Source organism: Anopheles gambiae, chromosome 3 (assembly GCF_943734735.2).
Source record: "Anopheles gambiae chromosome 3, idAnoGambNW_F1_1, whole genome shotgun sequence".
Lineage (NCBI taxonomy): Eukaryota > Metazoa > Arthropoda > Insecta > Diptera > Culicidae > Anopheles > Anopheles gambiae.
Genome location: NC_064602.1, coordinates 17,956,182 through 17,984,090, shown reverse-complemented (window position 1 = coordinate 17,984,090; position 27,909 = coordinate 17,956,182). Strand labels below are relative to the sequence as shown.

The following is a 27,909-nucleotide window of genomic DNA, read 5'->3' as shown; positions in this document are numbered from 1 at the left end:
TCAGGATATCAACACGCGCCTCGTCCTTGCACGCACACATCCACGTGCCGTTGGACATTTGACAGCTTCTCTCTCGAGCAGTCGCTTGCACTGGCCCACAAACGCACCTAGAACGGAACCCCGTACGCACACCACGGACGTGAACGCGCGCACACACACACAAGCTCCGTACACAGGCGAGCAGCGAAAAATACGTCCCCCGACCCGAGAGGGATTACAGAATTGTGCCGTCGTGCAAAAGTTCCACGGTGGTTTGGCCAAGGGATGTTGTGAAGGATTGCTGCGTGTGTTGCAAACGCCCTAATGCAAGTGTAAGCAGAATTCTTCCCCCTTTACTTCTCCAACAGAGCAACTTGGCACGGAGCAGAAACTGTGGTAACTTTGTTCGTGCAAAAAAAGGAGTTTTGCTCCAAAGTGTGTTGCACTAGTGTTCCTGAAGATCCTGTCTGTTCGTATACCGTGAATGTATTATCAACCAGCAAACGACGACCTCAACAAATTCTGTGCCACAGTTGTCTCGTTCACTGAATCAACAACCTCGCAGTAGCCAGTGTCACAGTGTCACAGAGTGTCCGGATAGGTTAGAAAAGAGTCATTCAATTGCTGCTGGAAGGATTGCTGGCACAGTTCTACGTACGGAGCTGTTCCTGTAATAGAATATACCTTTCCCCCACAAACCCCACCATTCCTCCTATTGTGTCAATTAGCTTCGTTTCCCAGCCAACGGGATTCCGAGAGCCACTTCCGTGTGCGTTCGGCACGATTAAAAAAAAGGTGAATGAGAAGCTCGTAAGAGAAAGAAGAAATCCATCCACCTCCCCACGGATGGTGTGTGCGTGCGTTCGACGGTAGACACAGTGCTTGGCGTATGCCCGCGGGCCCATACCGGCTGATTGCGTGTAGCGAAGGAAGGGCGACTCCCAACAACAACAGCATCAGCAGGGGCGAATCCATCCAGCAGCACCACACTCAGCGCTTGATTCCGGTTCCGGGCAAGAGCGGGCTACTATGTTCAAGAGCCGAAGCGAGGGCAATGTTGTTTACAAGTGTACCGTACGGCTGCTGGAAGATCTCGATGTCCTGGAGTGCGAATTTCAGGTAAGATTCCGGAAGGCAAGGCTTTGCTCGGTTGCACACGGAACAAACAAAAGCCCCTGAATCTACTTCCCTTTTATCTTGCCTTTTAAGCACTCTCTCCCTCTCTTAATCTCTTTCCCCTCTGAGCTGAGCCAAAAATGTCAAGGACTACTATTCACATCTATTTCAACTGGTTCAAGGACTAAACGGTCGCTTCTTGACCACCAACACCAGGTCCACCCAATCCCCTGCAGTATACAGTAGCACACTCACTCACTCGGTGGAGCTAATGGTTTTGCATAGATGCGGGGAGTTCGTGCCTAACAGCTAGGATATGGCCAATGCAACAAAAGCTGCGGTGTGTGTGTGTGTATCATCGTGTGCAATCTGAGCTCTCCCCCCCCCCCCTTCTCCCCTTGGTACTCCGTCTCCAGGCGTTTAGAAAAATCCGCTCCCAACCCCGCGGGACGTCACATACAGTGTCGGTCACGAAGCGCATCTAGTCAAGTGTGCCAATTTTGTATGCCGGCAACATTCCCGTACAGTGTCGCTGTATATCTGATTGCATGTGTTGGATGGTTGCCTTTTTTGTTGTCGCTACTCGTCCTGGCGTGTTCCGCATGTGTGTGTGTGTGTCTTGCACCTGCGGTGTGTGGTCTCGAGGATGTAGAAGTCATGGCATGGCAAAGTAAGCGGCAGTGGCATGACTTATGACTTTTGAGGATACGGCACTATTCCCCTGAGTGATGGTTGGAGGTTTTATATACCAAGCAAGCAAGAAGCCCCTTCTTTTACACACACACACACACACACACACACACACACACACACACACACACATACATGGGTGTCATTCGTGGGTGCCGCCGATCCTTACCTTTTCCCGTACGCCGTATTACTTCCGCGGTGTGCTGGTCGATGAACGATAGACGCACAGAACGACCCGGTCCACCGGTGTCGATAAAAGTGACTGGGATGTCTAAAAATACCCCCTACGTCGGGCGGCTATCGTAAACTTTACATTAATTATACATTAGTTATATTAATTCCATTCCCCCGGCATCACCCACTGATTTCTAACCACAACCCACACAAACACGATCTGACGCACTCATGTCGCCTTCCTGCCTAGCCTCTTCTATTCTATCGTACGATTTAGCCGGCATGTTCCAAAATACGTACATACACACACACACACACACGTTCGGTCAGCAAATGTACCGGTTCCTTTTACGCTTCCTTTCCACACTCCCGCAACAACGTACGGACATAACCGCTCTGTTTTTTTTTAATGTTGAATGTCCTCTATTTTTAGCCACACCATAAGGGTTGTTTTCTCCTGGACTACGTCTGCGAGCAGCTGGAAATCACCGAAAAGGATTATTTTGGGCTCCGATTTGTCGACTCCGCCAAGCAGAGGGTAAGCGAACTAGAAAACGGGGAGAGTGGGGAGAAAGGGGGAACTATTTGATCAAGTATGTTTGGGGTACTTGGCTAATCTATTTACTAGTGTGAGGCAATGCAGTACACGAATAACAAATGTGGTACAAGACCGATCACATCACCGCAGCTGTATCGTACAGAGGAATTTGTCATTTTTAAAACTAAACAGTAACTTGTTTTAAAACTCGTTGCTAGTAATTTGGAGTTTATAAATCGCAACTGCTTAATTCCAATCTCTACACCAATCTCTGCATTCAATTTAATAGTTTAGATTAAATATTCCAATAAGTCTGTACTCATTTTTGGTAGGAGACATTAACAAGAATTGTGAAAAAAAGAGCAGCAGATCCTCGTACAGATCGCATTTTTAGCACACTTATAATAACTGTTTTGTAAATTATTCCCAATGCATACTCCGAATTCAAACAGCACTGGCTGGATCTGGCAAAAACTATAATCAAGCAAGTCAAAGGTAGCGTGTGATATCTGTTTTTAATAATTGATTATTTGAGTTCTTTTTAGACATTCTTTATTTGTTTGTTCACGGTTTATATTATTCGATGATATTTTTTGTATTATGATGTACCATTGCTTTATGTATTTGGGTTACATTGTATATATTCGTAAACATTCATACGATCATACATAATTGCAATTAATTTTAAACAATTTCTTATGGTTTTAGGACTAGAATGATATGAAATTCGTTCAGTGTTTCTCAAGCCAGCTCATTCTCGAGTTCACAATCTTAAACCAGTCAATGCATTTTAATTTTTTCAAAGGAAACAACATGATCTAACCAAGATTTTTTGGATTACACTCAGTTAAAATGCTCACCTTTTACTAAGTTTAAATGAGTTTATATTTATGGATTAGCCTTACCAAGATTGAGTTGAGTTGAGCAACCCTATAATGGGAGAATAATGAATCCTTGTTAACATGCTTGCAGATCAATTAAATACATACCTTTTAAACTCAAAAAGAACCCCATATAATTGATATAGTTTGGGGCATTTTGACGTTTTTAAATAAATTAAATGCAACTTAATTATAGCTCAGTTAATACCATTTCCAATATTATTACATATTTTTACAATTGTTTGCTATTGTTCTGTTACAATTGTTCGAGTGCATTTTATTCTGTTTTGCTTAATTTTTTGTACGATTTTTAGTAATGTAGCATGTTACATTATTTTCAGATTACATCAACAAATACTTGGTTGTACTTAATTGCATTTTTGTTCTCATTCCAACCAGATGTGGATCCACTCGTGCTTTCGTTTCGTGTCAAATTTTACCCAGCCGATCCCCTACGGCTAACGAACAATGGGAAGCTGATGCTATACCAGCAATTAAAACGTGATCTTCGGCATGGTCGGCTGTATTGTTCCGCCGGTGAGGCAGCAGCCCTGGGAGCGCTAATAGTGCAAGGTAAGTGGAGTTGGCCTCCCCACCCGGGCGATCATTCCTTATCCGTCACAGCAATCTCAACGAAATCGCACTGCATCGTTTGGTTGTGTTTGTTCATGAAGCGGAACTCCATCTGCCAGAACGCGTTCTCGATCGGGAACATCTCCAGCATGTGCAGCTTCAGCTCGGATTTTTCCGCCACGTAACGACCCTACGGTGACGCATTTTTTAAAACAATGTTTCATAATGTAAAGGACACTACAGAATGTACCTTTTTCAACGGACAGCTAAGCGGTGGATTAAACACATCCATGTACTTGTGCAGTATCGGATTGCTCTCGATCTTCGAGCAGATGTCCTCCATCGAGATGTGTTCGTACGTTTCGCAGCCCTCCTTCTGCAGATTGCACCGCTTCACGGACAGCTGCATGTGAACGGGTGGCTCGATTTCCCGCGTCACGTCCAGGGTAGCGCTCAGCTCGATCGCGTTCGGCTTGCCGGCCACTTTCACGTTGCTTAGCGTGGCGGCCGGATTGTCCATGTGTTTGCAATTGTCGTACGTGACGACATTGTAGTACTGGTGGTGAAAAATTGCAAACTAATAACGCTGCCATGTTCTGCACAATTCTAGCAAATCCATTACCTTAGCCATCGTTGCCGAGGGAAAGACTAGCATCTGTACAAGCACCACAGATACTACTAAACCGAATCCGTATAGGTGACCCATTGCGACACCTGGAAGAAGCGTTCAAAACAATATCCAAACCGCACTGTGGTAGCACAATGAGCGAATTGATATCTGTATCATGCTATTTATATTACCATGGCACTGATATTCAATTACATGCTCCAGTGAGCTGTGTCGGTAAAATAAACAAACTATCGTGCTGCATCACGATTCAGTGCGTAATTAATTGCACGCAAATTCGGGTATGATAGAACGATTCTGATAAGCCAAATTTCTAGAACAGGAGCATTCGTTGTGTGATAGCCAGTAAACAAGCAAATCTGCTGCAAAGTTATGGAATCCGAGGTCAAAACGAATATTTTTGAGGTATGGTACTTTTTAACATTGATGGCGTGAGGGTTGCAATCACAAACATGTTTGGAAAAAGGGAATATGGAGCGAATTTCAGAAAGAGATACAAACATGTAGCAATGATATCAAGCCTCAGACATGTTATTCTTTAAATTGATCTATGGCAGTGATGTTCAACAGCAATCCTGTGGTGTCGTGTAGAAGCTCAGTACCTGGTGCATCATTACGTCGTACGTTCGAGTCACTCAATATGACCTAGATTGGAGACTTCCCCAACACACATAGAATCCCACTGTTTACAGGTTTTCTTGTGTTCAGTTCAGCCTTATAAAACATAATTTGGTGGATAAATCATAATAGATCACACATTCTTCACAATGTATTGTAGTGATCTTAAAAACCTCTACTATACTATCTATATTACCTCTAGGGATCCAATAGGATCTTTTCAAATGATTGCGATTAGTAATTCCCGTTTTTTGTTTATTTGTGTGCATAATAACTACTGATACAAAAATGATACAAATCAAAACACTCTACTGCTTAACTCTGTTGCTCTTCTTACGAATCACCACAATGCGTGCCATAATTTCCTGGCAGTAAATAAGGCGTCCCGTCGCTAGCTGCGTCACGTGCGTGGCAATATTCCAGCGGTACGCAGTGCCCGGCAGATTCACGACCGGCGAGAGGTCCCACTTTGTGTTGGTGAACTGATAATATCCCGGCTTGGTCGGGCATGACAGGGGCTGCGAGATGCTGTTCAGAAATCGGTCCTTAAATCCTTCATCCTCAAACTGATCGCACAGTTCGTTCGTCTCAATCGTGTTGAAGTATTCACACTTGGACAGGTCCATCTCACAGCGCTTAATGCTAGCCTTGTACTGTGTGTGTGTGGAAATTTAGAAGCAAGTTATGTAAAAAATATTTCCTTAAATTGTGTGGAAAGGCTTACCTGCAGAGGACCCTCGATTTCTTCCTTGATGTGAAGCGTGCAGGTGAAATAGTTCTCATTGGGATTAACACTGACCGTGAAGTTCGGCAGCATTACGACGGGGAATTGATCCATCGGCTCACAGTTTGCGATGCGATCCATCTTGAAGTACTTGAACGTCTGCGCCTGGCTGGATACGGTCACATACCAACCCAGCAAGCCCAGTGCGATCACCGAAACGGAGAACAGTTTGTTCTGCATGTTCCAAATCGTTTCTCTTTACTGGAAAATTCCCTCACTCCGCTGGCGGGTTTTAAGCGTTTCCATCACAAAAACTTCGCAACAAAAATATAAATTTACCAAAACATTAAACTCGCGCTTAATTAAATTACACGACTAATGAATGCGATCCTTATCTGTCACTGGCCCAGACGAGCTCGGCGATTACGATGCGGAAGCGCACACCGGCGAGTACGTGTCGTCGCTCAAGATCGCCCTGCGCCAGTCGGACCAGCTGGAGAAGAAGGCGATGGAGCTGCACCAGAAGCGCGACCCGGGCCAGGAAGCGGTCGCCGTGTACGACGAGTTCGTCGGGATCGCGCGCAGCCTCGAAACGTACGGGATCGACCCGCATCCGGTGAAGGATCACCGCGGTACACAGCTTTACCTGGGCATTAACTTCTCCGGCATCAGCACGTTTGCGGCGGGCCGCCGTACGCAACACTTCCGCTGGCCCGAGGTGCACAAGATCAACTTCGAGGGCAAGATGTTCATCATCCATCTGGCGTACTCGGAGGATCGGAGGGAAGTGGTACGTTGCGTTGCATTGCGTTGCGGAAGATCATATCTGCAACCGTCTAATGGATGTCTCTGTCTTGCAGAAAAAGCACACCGTAGGATTCAAGTGTCCGTCGGGTGCGGCCTGCCGGTACGTGTGGCGATGTTCCATCGAGCAGATGCTGTTCTTTACGTAAGTGTTGTGAGCGGTGTGACACTCTCGGAAGGCAATGGCAAATAATGAAAGCTCTTTCGCAGTCTTCCAACCAGCCAACACGCTTCCGTTGTTTCCGGGGGTGGATTTTTCTCCTGGGGTACCAAATTCCGCTACTCGGGCCGGACCGAGCGCGAGCTGATGTCCGAGGCGCTGCAGGCGCTGCGCCAGCAGAAGCTCAACAACACCAGCCCGAGCAAGAGGAAAGCGCAGAGCGTTCCGGCGACACCGTCGAGCCCGCAGGGCGATCTGGCAGAAATCCGTAAGTCCCGTAAGTCACGGCCGCGTCCGGCTAGTTCACTAATGTGTTTCCCCGTTTTATTCGCTCCCTCTCCCGGTTGCTTCCATGCTTCCCTCCCTTTGCATTTCCACTATCATATGCGTTTGTGTTTGTGTGTTTGCATGCTTACATTGTCAATTGTCGCTTACCGTGTATCACAACCCGGCTTTCCACTTGCCCCTGTGCCCCATTTACTTTTCCACCTGCAGGATACAGTAGCCTTCCACGATCGACCATGTCGGAGCCGCTCGGTGGCTGCGGCGACCATCTGGCCTCGTCCGTGTACTGCACCGACAATCCACTGCCCACGCTCGAGACGGTCTCGGAGGAGGCGCGCAAAACGAACGGCGAAAGCAACGACCACCTGTCCGACTACTACTTCCGCGACTCGTTCGACCACTCGTCGTCCGAGTCCGGCTTCACGGCGGCGGCGAACAGTGCGGCGAACCCGCTCGGCGACCACCATCACCATCCGCACCATCGCACGCACCATCCGCACCATCTGCACCATCACCACCGGCAGGCGTACACGACGGACAACATCCCGGCGCTGGCGATGCACCACAGCGTCACCAACCATGCGGCCAGCATCATCCAGCAGCAGAACGCCAGCAACAGTGCGAAGAATGCGAAAAAGTTCTCGCTACTGCAAGCGTTCGTCCCGTCGTTCCTGTTCGTGGTGGTCGTGCTGATCGTGTCCGCGATCTACATCCTCGAGACGGACACCGAGCTGTTCGCCCCGCTGCGCAACTGGCCGGAGATGATCTGCCTGCGCTACCAGTACTACCAGCCGCTGAAGGAGTTTCTGGCGAAAAAGTTCGGTGCCATATTTTGATTCATTCTGACCGGACGCACGGACGCTTCCACTTCGTGTGCCGGGGATGGCGGGCGGACTGGTTGTGGCCGGACCGTGGACGGCTGGTCCAGCTACTACCAGCCGCCGGAGTACTTTCGGGAGCGCGATACCGGGGGTAGCAGCAATGAGACGCCCATCTCACTCACACTTACCCTGCCCACGGCAAGGGCCATGTAAGGTGCTGGATTGTAGCATTTAGGGGAGACGGAGAGAGAGAGAGGAAGAAATGCAAAATTAGTTTAAATATGTTAAAACTGTTTAGTACTTTGTATCATATTAACAGTATTCGTTACCTCTAAAAAAACGACAAGATCAATCGATCGTCAATGTTTCAGTTGTCGTGCACCGCTTTGCCGCTTTTCTATTGCGCAACAGGCACAGCCACAGTATTCCGTTAACGGGGTAGAAGCTTTTTAAGGGGATTAGGGGAGCTTTTTAGCTGCTTTGTATTATTAGCAAACCGTCAAAGTATTCCACCAAAAACAAAGGACGGTATTAACAAAACAAAAAACAATTCTAAAACAACAACAAAAAACAATTGAAATTTGTCAACAACGAACCAACCGACTCCAGTCCGTCTCGTATTACTCTCTTTGTCGCGTAACTTCTGTTACAGCAGCTGCAGTATTAGACTTTAGTAAGGGAGGAGAGTGCAGCCTCAGTTTTAACCAACCGCACAGCTATAACTAATGTGCAATTGTATTGTACCTTGTTATCTTATACCGCAGTAGTATAAAGCAGCAGTATTTGTTTGTCTTAGGGCAGAAGTTTTCTTTTTTAACGTACCGCATAACACATTCTTTTTTTGTGTATAGAAACTATGTTAAATTTTGTGCTACAACACACGCTTTTTGCCAAAAGAAGAAAGAAAAACAAACTGAAAGTATTTAGCAATGCAGCACGGTCAAACACGGTTGCAGCTTTAGCGTTTTCTGTAGTTGTTTTTCTTCAGCTTAGTACTGCGTTAAACAAGCGACGCACTCTCTACCTTTGATCAATCGTACCTCTATGTTTCTGGGACCACCATTCCTGTTGTTTGACGCGCGTGTAAAGAGGGACCGCTTTTGATTTGTGACGGCAAGCATGGCTGATAAATGAGTTCATCCCTGTAAGCGATTAGCGTAGAAAGAATGGGAACGCCAGAACGATATAAACTAACAAATCTAACTTACGATTTGTGTGGGACAAGCTGATTTTTGCGAACAAGGAAAGGACTCGAAATGGTATTGCGAAACGAAGTAACAATTTTATCTAGCTTTTGCAAAGCTGTACGACAAACAAAAGATGATAGATTCATTAGGAAAGGCAAATTGTAGTTGAAGAAAGCAAAGAGATTGTAGTTGAAGAAACCAAATAACAGGAAGACGAGCAAGAAAATCGCCAAATACTTAAACACGAAACAAAAGAGTAACCATTACACTTAAAAAGATAAAAATACAAAACGATAATGGTAAAAAAAAGAAAACAAAACTGATCAACTAATACCTAAGCGTGAAATGGATTAAAAGACAAGATTATATATGATCTATAAACCATCACTTCGATCAACTGATCGCAGTGGGCTGAAAGTTACCTTCTCCTTAGTGAAGTGAATTACTAGCGATCGAAAGAAAATGAGACAGAGATAAGGTTCGCTTATGATTGTAGAAATATAAAAGAGAAGAATATAAGATTGATAAATTCAACTTTGCGATATGATGCTTCTAGAAATGAAAATAGCATTGAAGAACAATTAATGCTTCTGGTAAATTGGGATTAAACAAACAAGTATTAGCCACACAACAAGTTGTGTAGAAATGTAGGATAGTTCAGATAATGATGCTTCTGCAGCGATTCTAAATGGTACAGCAGGCAGCATGTGCGAGAGATAAGGAACGCGAAAACACAAGAGGCCAAGAGGCGATAAGATAAGATCTGTTTAAATCTAACAATTGCTATTGCTTGGTAGAACGGCGAACGATCTTGCAATAGAAATTAATTATTAGAACGGATGAAGCGAAATGTTTCCATCGGAACGAGCTCCTGCTTTAACGCTGTATGTCTCCATTTTTTGTGGTTTGGTTTGTTTTTCGCCTTTATAGGCAAGCCAAATGCTTTCCGGAAAAGGGCGTAACACAAACAAGGGGACACAAGCAGGAGCAATAAAAAAACCCTTACTTAAAAAGGGACAAAATACGGTTTAAAATTGGTAGAGTAAGGAAGAAAGAGAGATACAATTTGTTGAAGGATAGCATGATCGAGTGTCGGGATCTTGTAGCGAACTGCATTTTAATAATACACACAAGCTCACAAAAAGGACACACCACAGAAACACGAAAACAACAAATTGCTTGCCTTATTTGCTACATCGCACACACACACACAAACAAAAGGGTGCGATGCATTGTCGAGCGAGGTGCCTCGCAACTCGAATAGCTGCAGTTTTAAAAGCAATTTCAGTAAACTCTTTAGCTAGGGTAATTTGTGCGCGTAATTAGCGAGACAAAGCCTCACTACCGAAAATGGTAACAGAAAGAATGCACTGCAGTGTGGCAAACTGAACAAGTAACAAGAAAGCGCAATTTATCAGCGATACGTCCATTACATTTTCCAATTGAACGATGCGTGGAAGGATGTCAGAAACGGTACGGCTCCAACGGCTTTTGAAACTCACCTGTATGATCATTAGTTTACGTTTTATATTGAAAAAAATGGTTATAGTTATCTTGTTTACATAGCGATTCGCTTGTTATTTTATGATAAATTACGGTATTTGTTGCTTAGAAGATCGATTTTTGAACACGGAAACACGATCACGAACAAAACATAAAACCCAACCCCCAACTAGTGACAATCATTATCGTTTCGTTTTGAACATTTTTGCTTTTGAGTTGCTTTGAAAACACACCCCACAAGATGCCACCGACTAGCTGGATTTATGCAAACCGTAGTAGTACTAGCAGCAGCAGCAGCAGTAGAACATATCAGAATGGAGAAAATAGACTTAGAAAATATTTAAAAGCTACAAAAAGGAAAACTAAACACATACTGATACAGCTAGCAACATTGCGATCTGGATGAAGTGATCACCGAGTTCCTAAACTCTCCCGGTTTGATGCTTTATAGAAAGGAATGTGTAATGCAACCACAACATTAGTCAGGTTCTGTACGCTAGCCCGGGCATAGTAAGCTGTCGCTTTTTTGAGTATCATGATTTCTTCTTGGTTTCCAGTTGTTTTCTTATAGCATTAATTTAGTGCACACGCTAGTCTTATTCCATCTTGCGTGTAACTTGCCGATAATACTCCCAAATAAAACCATTCATAGTAATTTCTTATTTCTAAATCATGATCATTTAGTAATATTTTCCCTACCATAAGCTTTCTATGGTAGAATGATTTCTTGCAACACATCACATAAAGATCATTTCCTGTATACATCAAATCAGGCCCAATTGATGGGTCACTGTAACGTGCAACGTGCTGCAAAGCATACGGCCAAGCACATCCAACACTAAGTACACAGGCTTTGGTGAAAGTATAGTATCACACTTTCCAACGATTCTCATGTTCCCTATAGCGATAAGCGAGGATAGAAATGAATAGAACCGTTCACTGTGCTAGAGAGAGAAAGATAGGAACGTTACGTGCGGAAGGGAAATAAAACTTTTCACAATTTGGAGAAAACAAACTTTAATATGAACGCATAAACAAAGTGCTCTGGAAACAGACGTATAGTACATTAGTATCCTTGGGCGTGTTCCTGGGCTATTGGTTGGTGAAGATGGTTGAGAAGGCCGTAGTGACAGCAGCAGCAGCAGTAGAAGAAGCAGAAAAAGAAAATGAATGCAAAACTAGAAAACAAAACTTTAAAATTTGATTCTAATAGGTTTTAAGATGAGAAAAACAAACATTACATACAAAACGAAGCAAAAGAAAAAGGTAAGGTAAGGTGCAAGTGGATGAAACCAATTACATGTAACCAAAACTGATAGTAATAAAAATGAGATAATCTTTCCTACGTGCAAAGTGTTTTTATTTGTCCTAAGCTAAACAACAACTTCGGTCAATGTTCCGGGCAAATCGTACAAACTAATAATAATTTTTTGTCATCAAAATCCGTCGTCCCATTCACCATCCGGCTGCATGACGGATAGGAGCATATCGTCCGTCATGCTGCCGTCTTCCATCGAGAATGGTGAAGGATAGTTGCACGGCGTACATTGCATATACGCCACTCCGGTATTGTGTCCGGTGCACTCGCACGTTTGGCAGCTGTTCGGAAGCGCTGACGCTGCGATACGCTTTGCAAACACCTTGATAAACTTCTTCGTATTTGCTGTATTCGAACGATCCTGGCGCAGCTTGTGCCCACCAAATATCGATCCGTTCGTTTCCATCGCCAGTGCAATACACTCGCCGAGCGTTGCCTTGGGCAGTTGAATTTGGCGCCGCAGTTCAGCATCGCCGATTAGCTCCTTCACGTCCTTCTTCGTGTAAACCATCTGGCTATCCATTCCGTAGAACAGGCGGGACACGCGTGACTTCTGGAATGATAGCTCCTGGTCCGCCAGAATGTGCAGCTTAATGTCATTCTCGACGAGCAGCTGTACGATCGACGAAAAGTCAAGCTTCATCTTGGACGCGACACACCGTGAACACGGCAGCAGTACGAACGTTTTCGATGCACCCGGTCGGAACACCAGGTTTGAGGCCATTGTGATGGCGTCGAAGATGTCTTCGTTCGTACCGTTGCCGATCTTGACGTGATCGAAGAACGGTTGCGTTCCATTGTGCATTTCGAATACGGAGTTTCCAACCACCACACTGTGAGCACGATCAAACGGAGCCGAGCCACCGAATGTCACCACACCGAACAGCGTGTCATCGATGCCCAAGTCTTGCAGCTCCCGGGCGATTCCGCTCACTAGCAGGTTGATGCTCTTCGTCTCCACAAACCGTTCGTTGCAGGGCTTTGCTTCAATGATAAACACCACATCGGCCGCCTTCGGAACTTCTTCATTACGCAGCGGCACAAAGCTACCCTCCGGAACGTAGCTTCCGTTCATTAACAAACAGCTGAAAGTCGAAAAGCGAAAACCCGATTAGATAATGACACTTTTTGGCTCATATTCAGTACCAACCTGATGCAATTATTCGGAACTCGCAAAGGTGTTCGCTCCAGGCCACATGCCTGAATGTATGCAATCGCAGCCGTACATGCGCCCCGATCCGGCATTAGATTATGCCCCAGGTCCATACACATCTCGTAGAACGGAGTTACATCCACTACGGAGAAACATGTTGCCAGATACGACAGCTTCTGGTGGAAGAAACTGTCACACAACTGACTTAGCTCGTTCGAGGCACTGTAAAAGTTGCTGGTATGGTTCGTCGCAGGAACCGTCGAGCTACAGCCCGGCAACGCCCAACTGTTGAGGAACTGTTCTTCTGTTTCGTTATATCGATTGGTGGAAGTGATACGATCGTCAAACATTTCGTTGTTCATCGTTCCAAGCAGTCCCGCCATCTTGCCAAAGTACCATCCACTCAGTTCCAGCCAGCAGATATGGTAGCGCAAGCTGCAACCAACCAGAAAGCCACGTTGCGATTGTATCCACAGTTGATCCGATTGCTGGAAAACCACCGTCTGCGTACCGATCATTGCGGGCAGTGCAGTCGCCTTGTTGTTGATTTTCACAGACTATGCAGGAGGAGGAGCAACGAAATTCAAATTAATATCAAGTTGACACGATCATGTATCTAGTTATATACGTACAATGTTGAACACGTCGATCGCAAGCGTATTGTCATCGATAATGAGTGTAATTTGTCTGGAAGTTTGGCCGTACTTCAGATCCTGAAAAGGTTCGAAAATAGACAATAATTTGATGAGTTCCAGTACCTCCAAAGATCTACTAATCTTACCGATGATTCCAACAACAGCGTTATCGTTCGATTGTAGTAATCATGCGCCAACAGATACTGGCAGCGGTTCAAATCACTCAGATCCAACGAAATAAATCGTTTATCAAACGACATGTAGTGCCTCGAGCCGATCAGTAGTGCGGTGCTCTTAAAGGGCGGAAGCCACACCTCCAGATCCACGTACGGACAGATATCGTTGTACACTGTCCAGATCGTTGTATTGCTACCGGCAAAGAGGTCCTGTATTTTGCTGATGTACTTAAACTCCGGTATCTCCTCAAACTTGGGCGTTTCGTTAAACGCATGCCACGACATGGGAAGCTTCTGTTCCAACTCGATCACGCCACGATCGGGATCGAATATGAACTTTGTCTTTGCCTTGCGGTAGTGATCTTCTGCCTCCAATGCTGTCTGTTCGAGGTATAGTAGCTTTCGACCTATCAATCTAAAAACTTGCGTCAAATGATACCTGTGCTCGAACTCCTCGGCTAATCGTATAGCATACGCTTGCACCTCTTCGTAGCGTTGTATGAAGTAGTGTACAAAGTCAATCTTGCGCAGTTGTTTCACCTCTTCCAGCAGCTTGATCCATGTCAGATGTAGATCCTCTGCGAATGGTATCAATTGGAAGTACTTCTGGTGCAGGAATTCCCACAAGACCGAAGAGTATTTCTGCAAATTCGTCCACAAATCGTTCGTTGTCAGATCCCTGTACAGTAGCTCGACGTCATTGGTGAAGTTAATTATGGTGTTGAAGTGTGGTGATTCGGCTATTTCCTGTGTTGTGTTATGCAAAAATGCTACCGAGTAGAGTAAAATAATTAGAATCGATAATCCTTGCTCATAATACAGCTGTCAAATAGTTACTTACTCAATAGTTCATTTCCAGCAAACCAGTCTAGTGATTCACCATAGTTTAAGAGTTGAACAATTGTGGGTTCTATGTTCTGTAGCAAACCTTTCCACAATGTTTTCGTCATTATAACGGTCCTTTCCCAAAGACTATCTGTTTGCTATAGACGAGGGATGATAATAACGTTAACAAATCAACTCAAACAGATAACGATAGGTTTGTTGCCTAAAATTTACCTTTACAAACTCAACATGTGCTTCCTTCACGAATTTATCAAACTGTTTGATCGAGTCTTCTACTAAATATGACAAGTACTGCACGGCGCTACCGTCAAAACTACTAAAAATCATATGCATAAACTTCTGATACGATTGCTTCACCTGCTCCAGCGCCAATATGACCGATTTTCCCAATGATTTTCCAGATTCTCCCATCACCTGTAAAAGCTCCGCCAGTATGTTTGGATATGATGTTTCCTTATTTTTTAATGCCAGCTCGTTCAACATCGTCATGGTAATGTTAGCAATGGAACGAATGTAAAAATCATCTACGTAATACGACGCGTTAAAGAATTGAAGCAATTCTTCCAAATCATGCTGCAATATACTCAATCCGTTAGCATCTTCTAAAAATTCTTCTATGTACGGTACTGCTGCCTCGTAAATACTCATTGTGGAGTCCTTTGTCTCCAGATACACTTGTTTTATCCAAAACTCGATGGACTCCATAAACGATTGATGCATTTGATTCACGTAATCGCGTACCAACTTCTGTACATCCGATTTGATTTCCGGGCGCCATAGCAGATGACCCGTAATCAGCCGAGAATGGTTCATCTTCAAATAGTACGTTACATCCACTTCACGTGCCTTATCATAATCTCGCCATAAATCGAAATAAGCACTGCGCGAGTCTGGGATGATACCGTACATGTACACATTCTCCGAACCGTCTGGTGTCATGTTGATCTTCATTTGCACCATTTTGTCGTCGATGTTCAGATAAAAGAATCCAGTAGCATCCAGCTCTGGACCATCCAAAAGGGTTCCGTTGATAAGGTACACTGGATACGCTCCGGTTGCTTTTGTCCAAATCCGGTACTTGCTCTGGGAAGTTATTCGCTGCAAGAAAGTTAATGGTACAACGATCCATGATCATGCTTTCTTACACAAATGATAATTTTTACAACTAACCTCATAGTGCATCTCCTGCTGGTGTAGGTTCATCCATCCCAACACATGTCCATGCATCTGCGACAAATAAGCTCGTTTGTAATGCGAATTTGAGCTCACACCCCACAGTCCTGGTCTCAACCCGATCGATCCAATCGAATCCAGATCCAGATCGGATGCCTCGTGTGTGCTAAACAGATGGTACGAATAGTTCCAGAACCCAACGATCGGTTGCATGTCGTTTAGGTCGAGACCCATCGCCAACAGATGCTCATTGTCGTCATTGTACCGCAGTTCCGCCTTCGAGCTGAACCAATGCTTCGGATCCGTAAAGTATCGTGCGTCTACCGTCACATCTCTTTGGAAACTTGGATGTCCTAAGAACACGCGAATCTGCTGTCCATCAGTGCTGCTGTTGGCAAGATCGCGCCATTCAACACCACCTCGAACAGTGCGTTGCTTTGGCATTTCGCTTTCGTCCTCTGCGTTGGTACGGTTTGGACTGTACGAGAGTGTGATGTCAGAATCAAATGCACTCGATGTGTACGAGTACCATCCATCGGCCGATATGTTACGATTCGGGTACGATATCTTTAGCGTAAAGTTCTGTGCCTCTACATCGTCCCGCGAACGATTGGTTCGCTCAAAGTCATATGCAATCCATACGGTGGGTGCTAGCTGCAGTCTAGATTGCTTCTTGCTTACAATATTATCCTCCTCAATGTTGGCCGTTAGCTCCACCGTTCGGTTCGTTTGAATAGCCCGCACAATATATTCACGCCCCTTTTCCTTGCTCAGCACATGCAGCTCTCCGGTAACATTGAACTTGTTGTCCTCCTTGTTGTCCAACTCGAATATCTCTGCCCGCTTGAAATCCTATACGATAAATGTATATCAATTACCACACATTTTGTCAAATTTTAATTGACTTCCTAGCGATAACTTACCAGCGATTCCACTGTAGGATCTTGCTTGTTCACTGAGTGTACGTAATGTACTCCAATCGGCTTGTATTCATTCTTCAACATCACTTCTATCGTTTCCTTGTCAAAGCCAGGTCTGTAAACCACAACTCCAGATAATCAGTCACAATTGCAGTACTCACAGTTGGGCAACACAATGCCTTAGTATCTTACCTTGATTCCTCCTTGGAGGTATACTGTCCGCTAAGCACGTTCTTACTATTGTACTCTACCTCTGCATAGCCCGTCGTAATCGCTGGTCTCTCCGATAAGCCATACTTGATCTCCGCAAAGTGTCTCGTTTGCAGTGGAACTTCCATCTTTACCGTTCCTTGCTGTTCTCGATCCTGATTGTTATTGCGATAGGTTGCCTTTGCATCGAATATCGCACTCGACTCAGGCCATGATCCCTTCACATATCGTATAGATTCGATCGGAGACTCAATAAACTCAAGCTGTCCATGGATCCAAGATACGTTTAGGAATGGTGTCGTACAGTTGACGTCGGCCTTCATGTTTGAGAGATTGTTGAACTCAACGTTAGCGCTCATCACTTTAGTTGAGGCCGGCATGGAAATGTTTCCACTTCACAAAGGGTGAGAAGAAAATATGATGAAAACTACTGTTCTCTCCTCTTTGTATCAATTTAACTATACTTTGCACTTACCTCACGAGATACAAATTTTCTATTGTATCGTACGTTCCGTGGGTTACAAAAGCATCTTCCAAATACCATGGTCCCCGCAACGTCACCATCAACTCTTGGCGATCACCGATTCGGAACACGTTCAGGATCGACTGAATCCTTTCCTTACGTACATCGGGGCCCCAATCGAACCGTACCAATGCACGAATATCTCCGATGCCGCTGTACTCCGAATGATAGGCGTATCTTTTACGACTTTCGTCTGTTTCATACGATGTTTCCATGTTGAACAATTTTACTGGTTCCAGGAACGGAAGATTTCCGTTCATAGCAAGAGCTAAGGTGTGCACATCTCCGACCGGCTTCGGTAGCAGTACCTTCAGCACGGCCGACATATCACGTATGGAAATAAAGTCTACCGACGAATTCGCACTGAATCTATACGTACAAGAAACAGGATCAGAATCATTCACTCTACCTCCTCATGGCTTCTACGAGACAAACATCCCAGCACATCGATCATCATACTTACATCCAAATGTTATTCAAGTTCAAGTCACCACCAAAAGTAAGATTGTGGTTGTTTTCCAAATCTGGACTCACATACCGCACACCCGTACGGAAGTAACGTTCAACCGAGTTTCTTAGCACCCGATTCTCCAACGCAAACTGCGTATTCGACTTCAACGCCCAGTTCCACAGACAACTGGCATTGCCCGATACATCTCTGATGCCGTATCGAGCCATTACAGATCCCGAAATTGGCTGCACATCGAACATCATCTCAACATCCGCCTGATCAATACCATACTGGACCCAGGGCGAATGGAGATTAAACTTGCCAAGAGCTTTTCCATTCGCTTCTGGGTTTATACCCATATAAAAGTCAACGCTTTTCAGACCGGGCTCGGATGACTCCAGTCCCAACTTCAAGAACCAATCGGACATTGCCAACAACTTGAAGCTACCGTCCAGCTTGGCTACCTTGTTACCACTTTCTACCTCCAGGTTAAACTCAGTCGATGTGGATGAGTTTCTACAATCATATCGAATCGATCCTATCGACCCTTCCGGCGTAAGCGGTTGGAATGCCAGCTCGGCTCGGTATGGAATGTCTTCTGCGATCGTTGCGCTACCCTCCACCTGGAATATGTGTTCATTGCGATACAGCTGTCCAGACACGGCGTACTCACTGCCCTGCCGATGCTGCAGACGTCCGTGGATGGAAAAGTTTCTGTAATCCTCCATCGGTACGCTCAGATCTACCATGAACAATTCGCGGTTCCGCTCCGCCCTGGCCTTGATCTCCTCCACCACACCGTTCTTGTCGTGGAATTTCACATTGCAGTGAGCTCTGGGTAGGGGCGATCGAGTGATCAAAAAGTCGGTGTTGATTAAATTGATCGGCAGGAAGTTTGATTGGTATTTCCCGGCGCCCTTAATGTAGTGAGGCTTAGCAAAGGACCAGGCACCGTCCATGCGGAACTGTAACATGAACAGGAAACATCGATTTAGATAAAAGAACGCAACCAACACCTTCATCAGCTTCCAACTTACATTGCTATACAAATCACCATCGTTTACTGTGAAACCCAAGTCCATCGAGTTTTCCGTTCTGGAGAAGTCCTGCTTGTAGAACACACGACACGCATAGTAGGGCATCAGGGGCGCCCGTACCCAAACACTCATAAACGTATCAATGAATTGATCCTCAGCCTGCACAGAAGGAATTGATATAACAAACACTCACACCAACACATTTACATGCGATCTTCTTACCTCAAAAGACAATGCCAAAGATGCATCCGTGGTCATCGTTTTTGCCGTCAAGTTACCCTTGTAGCTATGATCTTCCAGCTCTAACGTTCCGTTCAGGAATACTTTTTGCAAATTCTTCATCGGAGTCATCAGATCAACCAGCGCCTGATGTTTGTGCACTTCAGCCTCATCCACGCTCTTCTTATAGTTCACATGAAATCCAGTATTGACCCACTCCGAACGGTTGTTGAATTTTACATTCATGCCAACGGTAATATCGTGAGAGAATTTCATCACAAACTCCGATGTGATTTGCTGTGCTACTGGGAACGGAGTCTTCAACTGCAAGCTGTTATGCATGTTCAACAAATCTCTCAAATAGAATCGATCGCGGAAATCGATGTCACCTTGTGGTACTTTCAGCTTACCGATCGCTCGATATTGGGAGTTTTGTTCCGTCAACTCGAGCGTGCCCTCGATCGTAGGCATAACGATCGTGTACAGCTCAATTTCCCCAATAAAATTCAATAAGTTCTCCTCATCCTCTTCTTCATCGTAGTCCTCATCATCTTGCTCATCGTCAACTTCGTTATTCCACAGGTTTTCCTCAACCAATGTGGACGCTGTTTGTGGCAGCATCACACGCTTGATGTCCGGTTTCGGCTTCGACATCGCTTTCACTCCCAGTTTGTATTCTGAGAACTTACCCGAAAGCTCCACATCAACATATTGCGCTCGCTCACTGTTGATCACCACCTTCACTATCAGCGCACTCTCTTCAAACTTTTGCAGTGGAGTGTAGATGCGATAAGAATACTCAAAGTCCTTCAGGTGAGCCTTCCTCCACACGCCAGTACAACCCAAAACCATATTGTTCATACCGGCTCGGAAATCTACGTTGTCTTTTTGCAGCTTTGCACGTAGAATCACTTTATCCAGCTCTTTCAATGGTGTGGCGAGGTGGAACTTTACGTCAAAGTTTTGTGGAGACACGACCGCATACAGCAGCTCTATACCGAGTTCCGTCTTCGGTGTAATTATTTCTGCTACCAGGTGACGATTCTTCTCACTAATTCCGAACCGTCCATTTATGCTGCGATAGTTGATGTTCGACGAGGTTATGTTTGCCGTCAACATACAGTCCACCAGATTGCGTATGTGTCCCTCGAGCAGTAAATCGTACGTATTATCATCCAGCTGCAGATCGGCGGCTCCTGTGATGGTACGATTTTCGCTCACGGATACCTTCGCGACAAGCGCCCCCATTCGATAGTTCTCATATGGGCTTATCAATCGAAGTGATCCTGTTATATTGCTGTGCCGCTTATCCGCTTTGTGCTGCCAGTTGGAGCGAACCGAAAACTCTTGCACAGGCTGATCGGTAGTTTCGTAGTTTAGGAGGACAGTCGTCTCGACCCGATCGGTTACTAATGTCTGGTTAAAGTACATCGTTACTGCAGGTATATTCCGGAGGGAGCTTTTCAACTGTGCGCCTAGCTCACAGTTAAATATCTCCTTATTTGACCGGTACGTCCCATTCAACTCAACTCCCAGACGCTGATCCTCGGCCCAATTTGCAATAAGGTCTGTATACAGCACGTTATCCTTGAAGGAAAACGCTCCGTTCAGCGCATTTCGACGCCAGCCGGGGAAAGTTGTGTTCAAGTGAAGTAGTAACCACATCTTGCTTAACATCTCCTCGTGCGTACCGGCATCAAAATGTATCACGATCGCTTCCGTAGTGTTCCATGAAATGCGCGCGTTCGCCAAGTATCTTGGATGGATTGCCTTCAAATCGAACGTCCCGCTGAACGTACGATTGGGATACGACAGTAAGAACAGTCCATCGTAGATATGATCCGTAGGAGTGTTTAATTCTCCCGTCAACGCAATTCGTTGCGTCGGGTCACGATTCGCATCCCACTTGAACTCTACACCGACTTCACGTTTCAACGGCGTCTTATAGCCTCGCAGTGTGGCGCTGATATCACGAATCCTATAAAACATTGAATGATTAATGCAGTTCCAACCATTTTAAACCTCTTTTATTTACACTCACTTATCAATGTGTAGCTCCAGATCCAGCTGCTTAATCGGAGCCGATTTCATGAGTGCCGAAAACCAGTACCGTTCATCTTTCCATTGCACCATTGCGTAGCTCTTAGTACCGTTCGCTATCTGCTGCGTATGTTGTAGGATAATGCTGTACGGTTTCTTCTCGAACATCGCGTTGATGCTTAAACGATGATCAAACTCATCTTGGACGTACTTCATATCACCAAAAAACTCTCGGATGCTGTTGGGGCGTCCAAATTGTGCCGCCAATTTCGCATGATGGTGGAATTTAGCGCTAGAGCTACGATCCTTGTACAAACCGGTAATATTTGCCGCATGCTCCGTAAACCATATGCCTTGGAAATCAAACTATTCAAAATGCACACATAAAAACAGAAACGAACAATTTTAGCATAGCATAGCATTTTTTATACCACCAATTAAAACTACAACTTACACGATGCTCTTTAGTAGATGTTTCTATTAATCTTATAGTTGCCATACATGGATGAACGCCTGGTACGGTCATATTAAACACGCTCTCCAGCCAAAACCGTTGTGATCGGGGCATGACAATTGAAAAAATTCCAACTATCTCTTTTGCAGCCGCATAACGTAGGAGCATGCGTACTGTGCGATACACTCCCTTTCGGGGCATATTGTCGTAACTAAAATAATAAAATAGTCGTTGTAAGTTGTTCTACAGGATTATCGACGTATGCATCCTTTTAACTCACACAACCATTGCCTTCACATCGATATTTGCGCGAGGTCTAGTAAGCTCGACCGACACGGTAGCCCGCTCTGTCTGGTCGGTCTGTACCGTCGATCCACCGATTAACTGCTGACCTTGGTAGGGGCCTTCTCGAGCAAATATCACATTCAATGTTGTCCGGAACTTCTCGTCTCTTAAATCTGGTGCATTGTTGTGCAGCAGTGTGAAGTCTAGGAGACCCATTCTATCCAACAAAGATGCATTCAGTGCGACGTCAAAGTGTGGATAGGCGCTTGATCGCAGGTCAAAGTTAGCCCTATATGTAAGAGCCTCCTGCTGCACTATTTCTGCTAATGCATTGATCACTAATTGTTCTGGATTACTTCCTGAAAACTGGGTACAACATTTGAAAATTTAAGTTTTGGCAAATATATGAGATACCTGCTAAATCAATACCCATCAACGTACCCGATACTCCACTGTGTTATGAATCATGTACGTCATGTTGTGCGAAACAGATACAAATCCGGTAGCCGTTGCACGAACTCGTCGCGTTTCAATCATGACGATGTACTCCCACTGCGAGATGTTTTTCCTTTCTGTGTACTTTATTTGACCACCCAAACCCGCGATTCGTTCGTGATTTACCGAAAGATAAAAGGACGGATAGTACATGCGCCCATTCCGTGTGTCGGTCTTATTAAGATGCAGTTCAAATGCCAGATATTTACGATCATTCACGTTCAGCGACATTTCCACCTGCAGTTGGTTTGGATTATTGATGTACAGCCCGATCGCCTTATGGGATATGTTGCCGTTGACGAACGACATGCTTGCCGTTTTACGTTGCACTTCGTTCGTGATATTCGCACGGAATATACGCGGGATTTGAGAGTTTGGCGTTTCAAACACTACACCCACGATCGTTTGATTCTGCCGTTCAGCCCAGCTGTACTTGAGCACAAACATCTTGGCCGTTGGATCTGCTTTCTCCAGGCTGACATCAAAATTGACCGGTCCGCTGAGGATAAGGCTCGGTACCTTCACATCTTTGCCGGTGTTACTCACATCCGGTAAGCTATAGTTGGTACACATTTTCAACCCAATCGCCTGATTAATGTATGGCCAAGTGCAGGTCGAGTTAGAGTAGCGACGCTCGATGCCGGCTTGCTGTAGTTCGCGTCTTTCCGTCAGTACAAACATCTCCGAACGAATGCTGAAGATATCGTTCCGTTCCTGGGGCAAGCTGACCTGCAATAATGCTTGATCGGTTCCACGCAGCTTGAGATGAGCCGCCAAGGTTGAGCTAGAGTAAAGGTTGGTCTTTACTATTATAGCCGTGCTGGCATGCATTAGATCACTCCTCATTGACGCCGTTATATCCATCGTGATACTTGGCTTCAGTTTTCCCTCAATATCAATCAACCAGCGGGCAAAATCGAATGCTTTAATATTACCCATTGAGTGAAGATCAAGAGACGATGCACCTACAAGACCCAAAGCCAAGGGCGTCCCAGAACTAAGAGGAACATCGTATGATGTGTCCAAAAATACGGACGATTTCGTGTACGACGACTCTTTTCCACTGAATAAATTCGCCAGTTTTTTGCGCTCATCCGATATTTTGAACAGCTCCAATCCGTTTGAGTAGTAGTGCAGATCGTTGCCAAAAATCTTAACACCAATCGTGACCTGAGGTTTGTCGAAGTTACCCTTCAGCTGGAATCCGAGACGATCCACGTCCTCTTGTATTTGACGTGCAATTACCTGTGGCAATCGTTCTACAGCAGCTCGTTTTTGTCGACCACTTTCATCAGGATCTTGCAAGTAATCACGCCATGAAGACTCACCATCAAACAACTCCAACACCTTCGAAGGAACGTACTGACGAAGGAACTTCATGTAAGTGTCGACTCGCTCTCCAACCTGCTTGGCGCTGTACGTACCATTTGGACCGAACAAATGATGTACCGACTGCTCCAAGCCCTCAAGACGTACATTTAGCTCCAGGAAGTTTATTGACTCTCCGAACAAATCCGTCGTCAAGTTCAGTCGTACCGATCGCGGTACATACGACTCAGTGCTGAAGATCACATTGCTATCTACCGTCATACCGAAGTTGTACTCATCGAAAAACAGCGTCTGTTCGTAGTTGCGAGAAAACTTGCGTATGTCAAGATTGAACTTGCTGTCCAGATCGTTCTCTGCGAGTAGACCCTGTGCCTGAACTCGCACGGGAGATGCACTTTTGGCGAGATTCGTCAGATGAGACCAAACGAAAGATCCGACCTGTTTCACTTCTTCCGTTTTCAGCACATTCTTGATCAGTCTTACCGACAAATGATCCGGACATCGCATTGCTTGCAAGTATGCGGCAATACGTATCTCCACGTCTAGTAGGAACGTGGAGTACAGCTTCAAGAAGTAATCCTTCGTGCGGGTACAATCACTACGGCGAAACACGTTCACCGCCTCTACTCGAATTTCGATCGGGTATCGCTCACTCTCAATGATGCCACGTAGCTCAAAATTTAAGCGCTTGTTTATCACACCCATGTTACCTAAGGACATTAAAAGCACAATGACGCGTTGACGCTTTTGACGATCATTCTCGGCCATTATTTCAACACCCTCAATAGTGTCGAGTAGCTCCTCTTCTAGATATTGTACGATCGCCTGTACTTCCTCACTTTCGTCACAATCGAAGTGTATTTTACAGAAGGTGTTCACTACAGTTGTGGCCGACAAAAGGTACGTTTGATCACCGGATTCCTTGCCATGCTTCATCAGCTCCAGCATTGCCTCCAACACCTCTTCGTTCGGGCGGGTTAGGAAAGCAAATGATTCCATCCATTTGTTTGCAAGCGCTGGTTCTACATTGTTTTCGACAATTTTATCCTTCATGAGCGTAACTGAGGCGGCCGAGCCAATATAGGGTAAGCTTTCTAGAATATGTTTTTGTCCATTATCACAAATGGATCTAGAGCGCATTAGCAATTGTTTCAGTGCATTAGAAGATAGTGCTCGTGCCGTGGTCAGAAATTTAAGAAATACAGTCGGAAATTCACGCTTTATGTTTGGGAATCCATGAACGCAAAGCTCTATCAGCAATTCTCGGGATGCTTTGATCTCATCATGAGTTTCGTGCACAGAAGGCGTGTGATCGTACAGTAACGAGGAACGGCGCTGGATATCAATCTCGTTATTGCTTTCCTGACTGTACGTTTCTTCATCTGTGAGCTCCAGCCTATTGTAAGTTTCAGTTACAGCACCGGCTAGCCCATTTGAAAACGGCACAAGCTGATGGCGTTCATAGCAGGCAACACTTTTGTAGATCGAATTATCGATCATTATCTGGAATAATAAAAAAAGAACATACATACTTGTTGCATTAAAAATATGTCAAAGGATGTTTTAAATACTTACATCACAATAGCTTTCAGATTTGAGTATTGGCCAGACCACGTTATTCTAAAAATGAAGTACTCTATCAATAAGAATTTCTGTAATTATCGTAGCATTAACACAACATGCTTACCGTTCGGAAATCATACGGAACTGTTTGAATGAACGATTTGGTTTTATGCCGGCGTCTACACGAAGCTAGATCCTTCGTCTTGCGGAACAACAGCCCGGTACCGTTACGACCATTTGTCTTGTACTGCACATCGCATATACCGGACACATCTGTTTCCGTCGTATCGTAATCGATGTCTAATCGGGGCATAGTATTCTGCAGCGCTGACAAGATTCCACGCTTCAGGTTCAACGTCCACACTGGCTCATCGTGCTCATGGCAGAGCTCGCCGATCATTCCATCGTGAAAGTCAAAGCGAAGTTCAAAACGCATCAGCTCCTCTGCGATGACATCACTCTTCGGATGCATACCATTCTGCTCATCCACAGCTTGAGGCTGAGTGTCTTCCGGTTCCTCTCCATACTCGAATTCTACTTCCTCAACCGGACGCTCTGCTCGTTCCCGTACCTCGATCGAGTGCAATCGTAAGATACCTTGGCAGGGCGCATGGAAATCTACCTCCACGATGGACGATATGTGCAGCTCGGATGTGTTATCGCTGCTCCCAACCACAGCGGTTTTTACGTACATGGAATGGTCGTACTTGTACAAGTGGCCGACATTGTAGTTGAACTTAGTTGAATTGTAACAAACAGGCCGTCCACAAATTTGAGGATCTCGCAATGGATCTGTGATGATCGGAAAGCAACATAAAGTTCAATTGAATACTAAAGCTAGAGGAATACTAGAGCTACGATTTGTTATTTTTCAATCGCTGTAAAATATCTATTTCCTGCTTGTAAAGCTGATACTTCTTGGATAACTTTGTTAAAGCATTAAAGAGCACTTTAACAACTTAGAATACTTAACAACGAATAGGCATTGCGACCCGATTTGATCGAAACTATCACTACCGTCATTGAACAAAAACATTATTCCATATAAGAATTGATGTACTTACTTCTCTTATATCCCTCGACGGCGAGAACCACCATGAGAATGAATACTAATCCATTAGCTACACTTTTATGATTCTCCATGTTAAGACTCGCGCATTTCGGTCTATGATTTGCAATTACATATCTGACCACTCACAAAATAATCATTTCCAACGGGCACTGTGTTAAACTTTTACTCTGAACAGATTATCTGAAAAACACATTTTAAATTCAAATTAATACCACACTACGGTAATTCACAAAACACCAAATTTCACATCAGCTACCCCCCATTTGCACGTAAATGATTTTCAGTTATGCTTTCTGGCGTTATCAATCACCCTTTTCACTTCCTATATCTCCCTAACAATTCTGTCGATTCAGATGCGGCACCAAAACCGTATGTGAACAAACACAATACCCGAGAGCTGGCAAGTATGTATTTGTTTGCTATAATCTTATCACTTGTATACAAAACAAACAAACCACGATCACGTCCCAAATTCGAATACACTGCCGCCTGATGGCAGGACCTTCACTGCCCATCCGGCCAAAATAAATGCAGCTAAATCACTGACAGCGATTGCCACAATCAATGTATACTTGAACTATGGTGGCGAACTGCGAAAATCACACATCACAACGATTGCTGGGTTATTTTCACTGTGTCGCTTAATCTCATTCTTCTTCCTGCCAACTCATATTTTTAAAACTCAACACTCCATTGATTCACTGGCTTTCCTGATAACGGGAGAGGATGTTGAAGTTTCATTGACTGTGCCAACGTGGAAGCTGGATCCAATGATCACCGAAGATTTCAAGCATTTTTCCTTGATCACTAATTACCATGTTCACTATTTTGCACTACACCAATGTGCCGGAAAATCACTTTCTAACATGTTTCTCCACATTCTAACGTTCAACCAATCTTAAAAGTAACCAATTAAACACGTGTTTCGTGGTGGGTTACATTACGCAATCAGTAGCTCCTCGAAAGCCTTCGTATAACTTACGAGCTGATTTTCCATTACTTCCCCAATTAATCACCATCAAAGGTTGTTAAAGGAACATTAAGGCTATTGGCACTACTTCACTAACAATAAATGTAACTATTCAACTCACCATTAACACTTAATATCACTAGTAGGGAAAGTACCACAGACACCGGTCACTGCTGGAGCAAGATCACGAACCGAACCGAACCGAACGCAAGAACAGACTGGCAGACTGGCTGGCTGAGAAGAATGATCTAGCTAGAAATCCCTACGATCCAGGAATCATCCGCGATAATGATGCGACTTGGTGGAGACGCCCGAGCCTCTTATCACCAGTCTCGTGTCAAAGGTTTTCTACGATCGTT

At 44.8% G+C, this 27,909-nt stretch overlaps 3 protein-coding genes across 4 annotated transcripts; 1 reads left to right on the top strand and 2 right to left on the bottom strand.

Annotated features, from left to right (window-relative positions):
- Positions 1-54: 54 nt before the first annotated feature.
- LOC1275668 (FERM domain-containing protein 5) lies at positions 55-12,026 on the top strand. 2 transcript variants are annotated; one of them, XM_061660212.1, is made up of 9 exons: positions 55-580; positions 708-1,098; positions 2,393-2,497; positions 2,950-2,992; positions 3,778-3,951; positions 6,332-6,711; positions 6,782-6,870; positions 6,936-7,162; positions 7,381-12,026. In XM_061660212.1, the coding sequence occupies exons 2-9, from the start codon at positions 1,009-1,011 to the stop codon at positions 8,004-8,006; spliced, it is 1,734 nt and encodes a 577-aa protein (XP_061516196.1). In that variant the 5' UTR covers positions 55-580; positions 708-1,008; the 3' UTR covers positions 8,007-12,026. The 2 variants fall into 2 exon arrangements, with proteins under 2 accessions (XP_061516196.1, XP_314937.5); XM_314937.5 differs by having other exon boundaries at positions 56-1,098; positions 6,936-7,153.
- On the bottom strand, positions 3,983-4,662 carry LOC133393778 (uncharacterized). The gene is made up of 3 exons (XM_061660217.1): positions 4,574-4,662; positions 4,202-4,507; positions 3,983-4,141 (listed from the first exon to the last, which is right to left on the bottom strand). Exons 1-3 carry the CDS (start codon positions 4,655-4,657, stop codon positions 3,983-3,985), a joined length of 549 nt encoding a protein of 182 aa, XP_061516201.1. The 5' UTR covers positions 4,658-4,662.
- Positions 12,020-27,797, bottom strand: LOC4577968 (uncharacterized). Its single transcript, XM_001237624.3, has 21 exons — positions 27,672-27,797; positions 26,573-26,760; positions 25,633-26,300; positions 25,521-25,565; positions 22,563-25,448; positions 22,117-22,487; positions 21,837-22,047; positions 21,384-21,748; positions 19,346-21,320; positions 19,124-19,282; positions 18,099-19,051; positions 17,588-18,004; positions 17,095-17,505; positions 16,906-17,017; positions 15,980-16,834; positions 15,023-15,907; positions 14,805-14,946; positions 13,934-14,733; positions 13,785-13,865; positions 13,150-13,709; positions 12,020-13,084 (listed from the first exon to the last, which is right to left on the bottom strand). Exons 2-21 carry the CDS (start codon positions 26,649-26,651, stop codon positions 12,118-12,120), a joined length of 12,942 nt encoding a protein of 4,313 aa, XP_001237625.3. The 5' UTR covers positions 26,652-26,760; positions 27,672-27,797; the 3' UTR covers positions 12,020-12,117.
- Positions 27,798-27,909: the final 112 nt, after the last annotated feature.

What these genes read in the sequence shown, in the direction of transcription:
- LOC4577968 (XM_001237624.3), bottom strand. Translation starts at nt 26,651, where the DNA reads ATGGAGAATCATAAAAGTGTAGCTAATGGATTAGTATTCATTCTCATG. An exon ending in ATGGTGATTTGTATAGCAAT is followed by an intron (nt 19,052 to 19,123) that starts GTAAGTTGGAAG and finishes TTCATGTTACAG; the next exon opens with TTCCGCATGGACGGTGCCTG. An exon ending in CGATCGACGTGTTCAACATT is followed by an intron (nt 13,710 to 13,784) that starts GTACGTATATAA and finishes CCTCCTGCATAG; the next exon opens with TCTGTGAAAATCAACAACAA.
- LOC1275668 (XM_061660212.1), top strand. Translation starts at nt 1,009, where the DNA reads ATGTTCAAGAGCCGAAGCGAGGGCAATGTTGTTTACAAGTGTACCGTA. An exon ending in TCGACTCCGCCAAGCAGAGG is followed by an intron (nt 2,498 to 2,949) that starts GTAAGCGAACTA and finishes GAATTCAAACAG; the next exon opens with CACTGGCTGGATCTGGCAAA. An exon ending in GGGAGCGCTAATAGTGCAAG is followed by an intron (nt 3,952 to 6,331) that starts GTAAGTGGAGTT and finishes TCACTGGCCCAG; the next exon opens with ACGAGCTCGGCGATTACGAT.
- LOC133393778 (XM_061660217.1), bottom strand. Translation starts at nt 4,657, where the DNA reads ATGGGTCACCTATACGGATTCGGTTTAGTAGTATCTGTGGTGCTTGTA. An exon ending in CCTCGGCAACGATGGCTAAG is followed by an intron (nt 4,508 to 4,573) that starts GTAATGGATTTG and finishes TTTCACCACCAG; the next exon opens with TACTACAATGTCGTCACGTA. An exon ending in TTAGCTGTCCGTTGAAAAAG is followed by an intron (nt 4,142 to 4,201) that starts GTACATTCTGTA and finishes GCGTCACCGTAG; the next exon opens with GGTCGTTACGTGGCGGAAAA.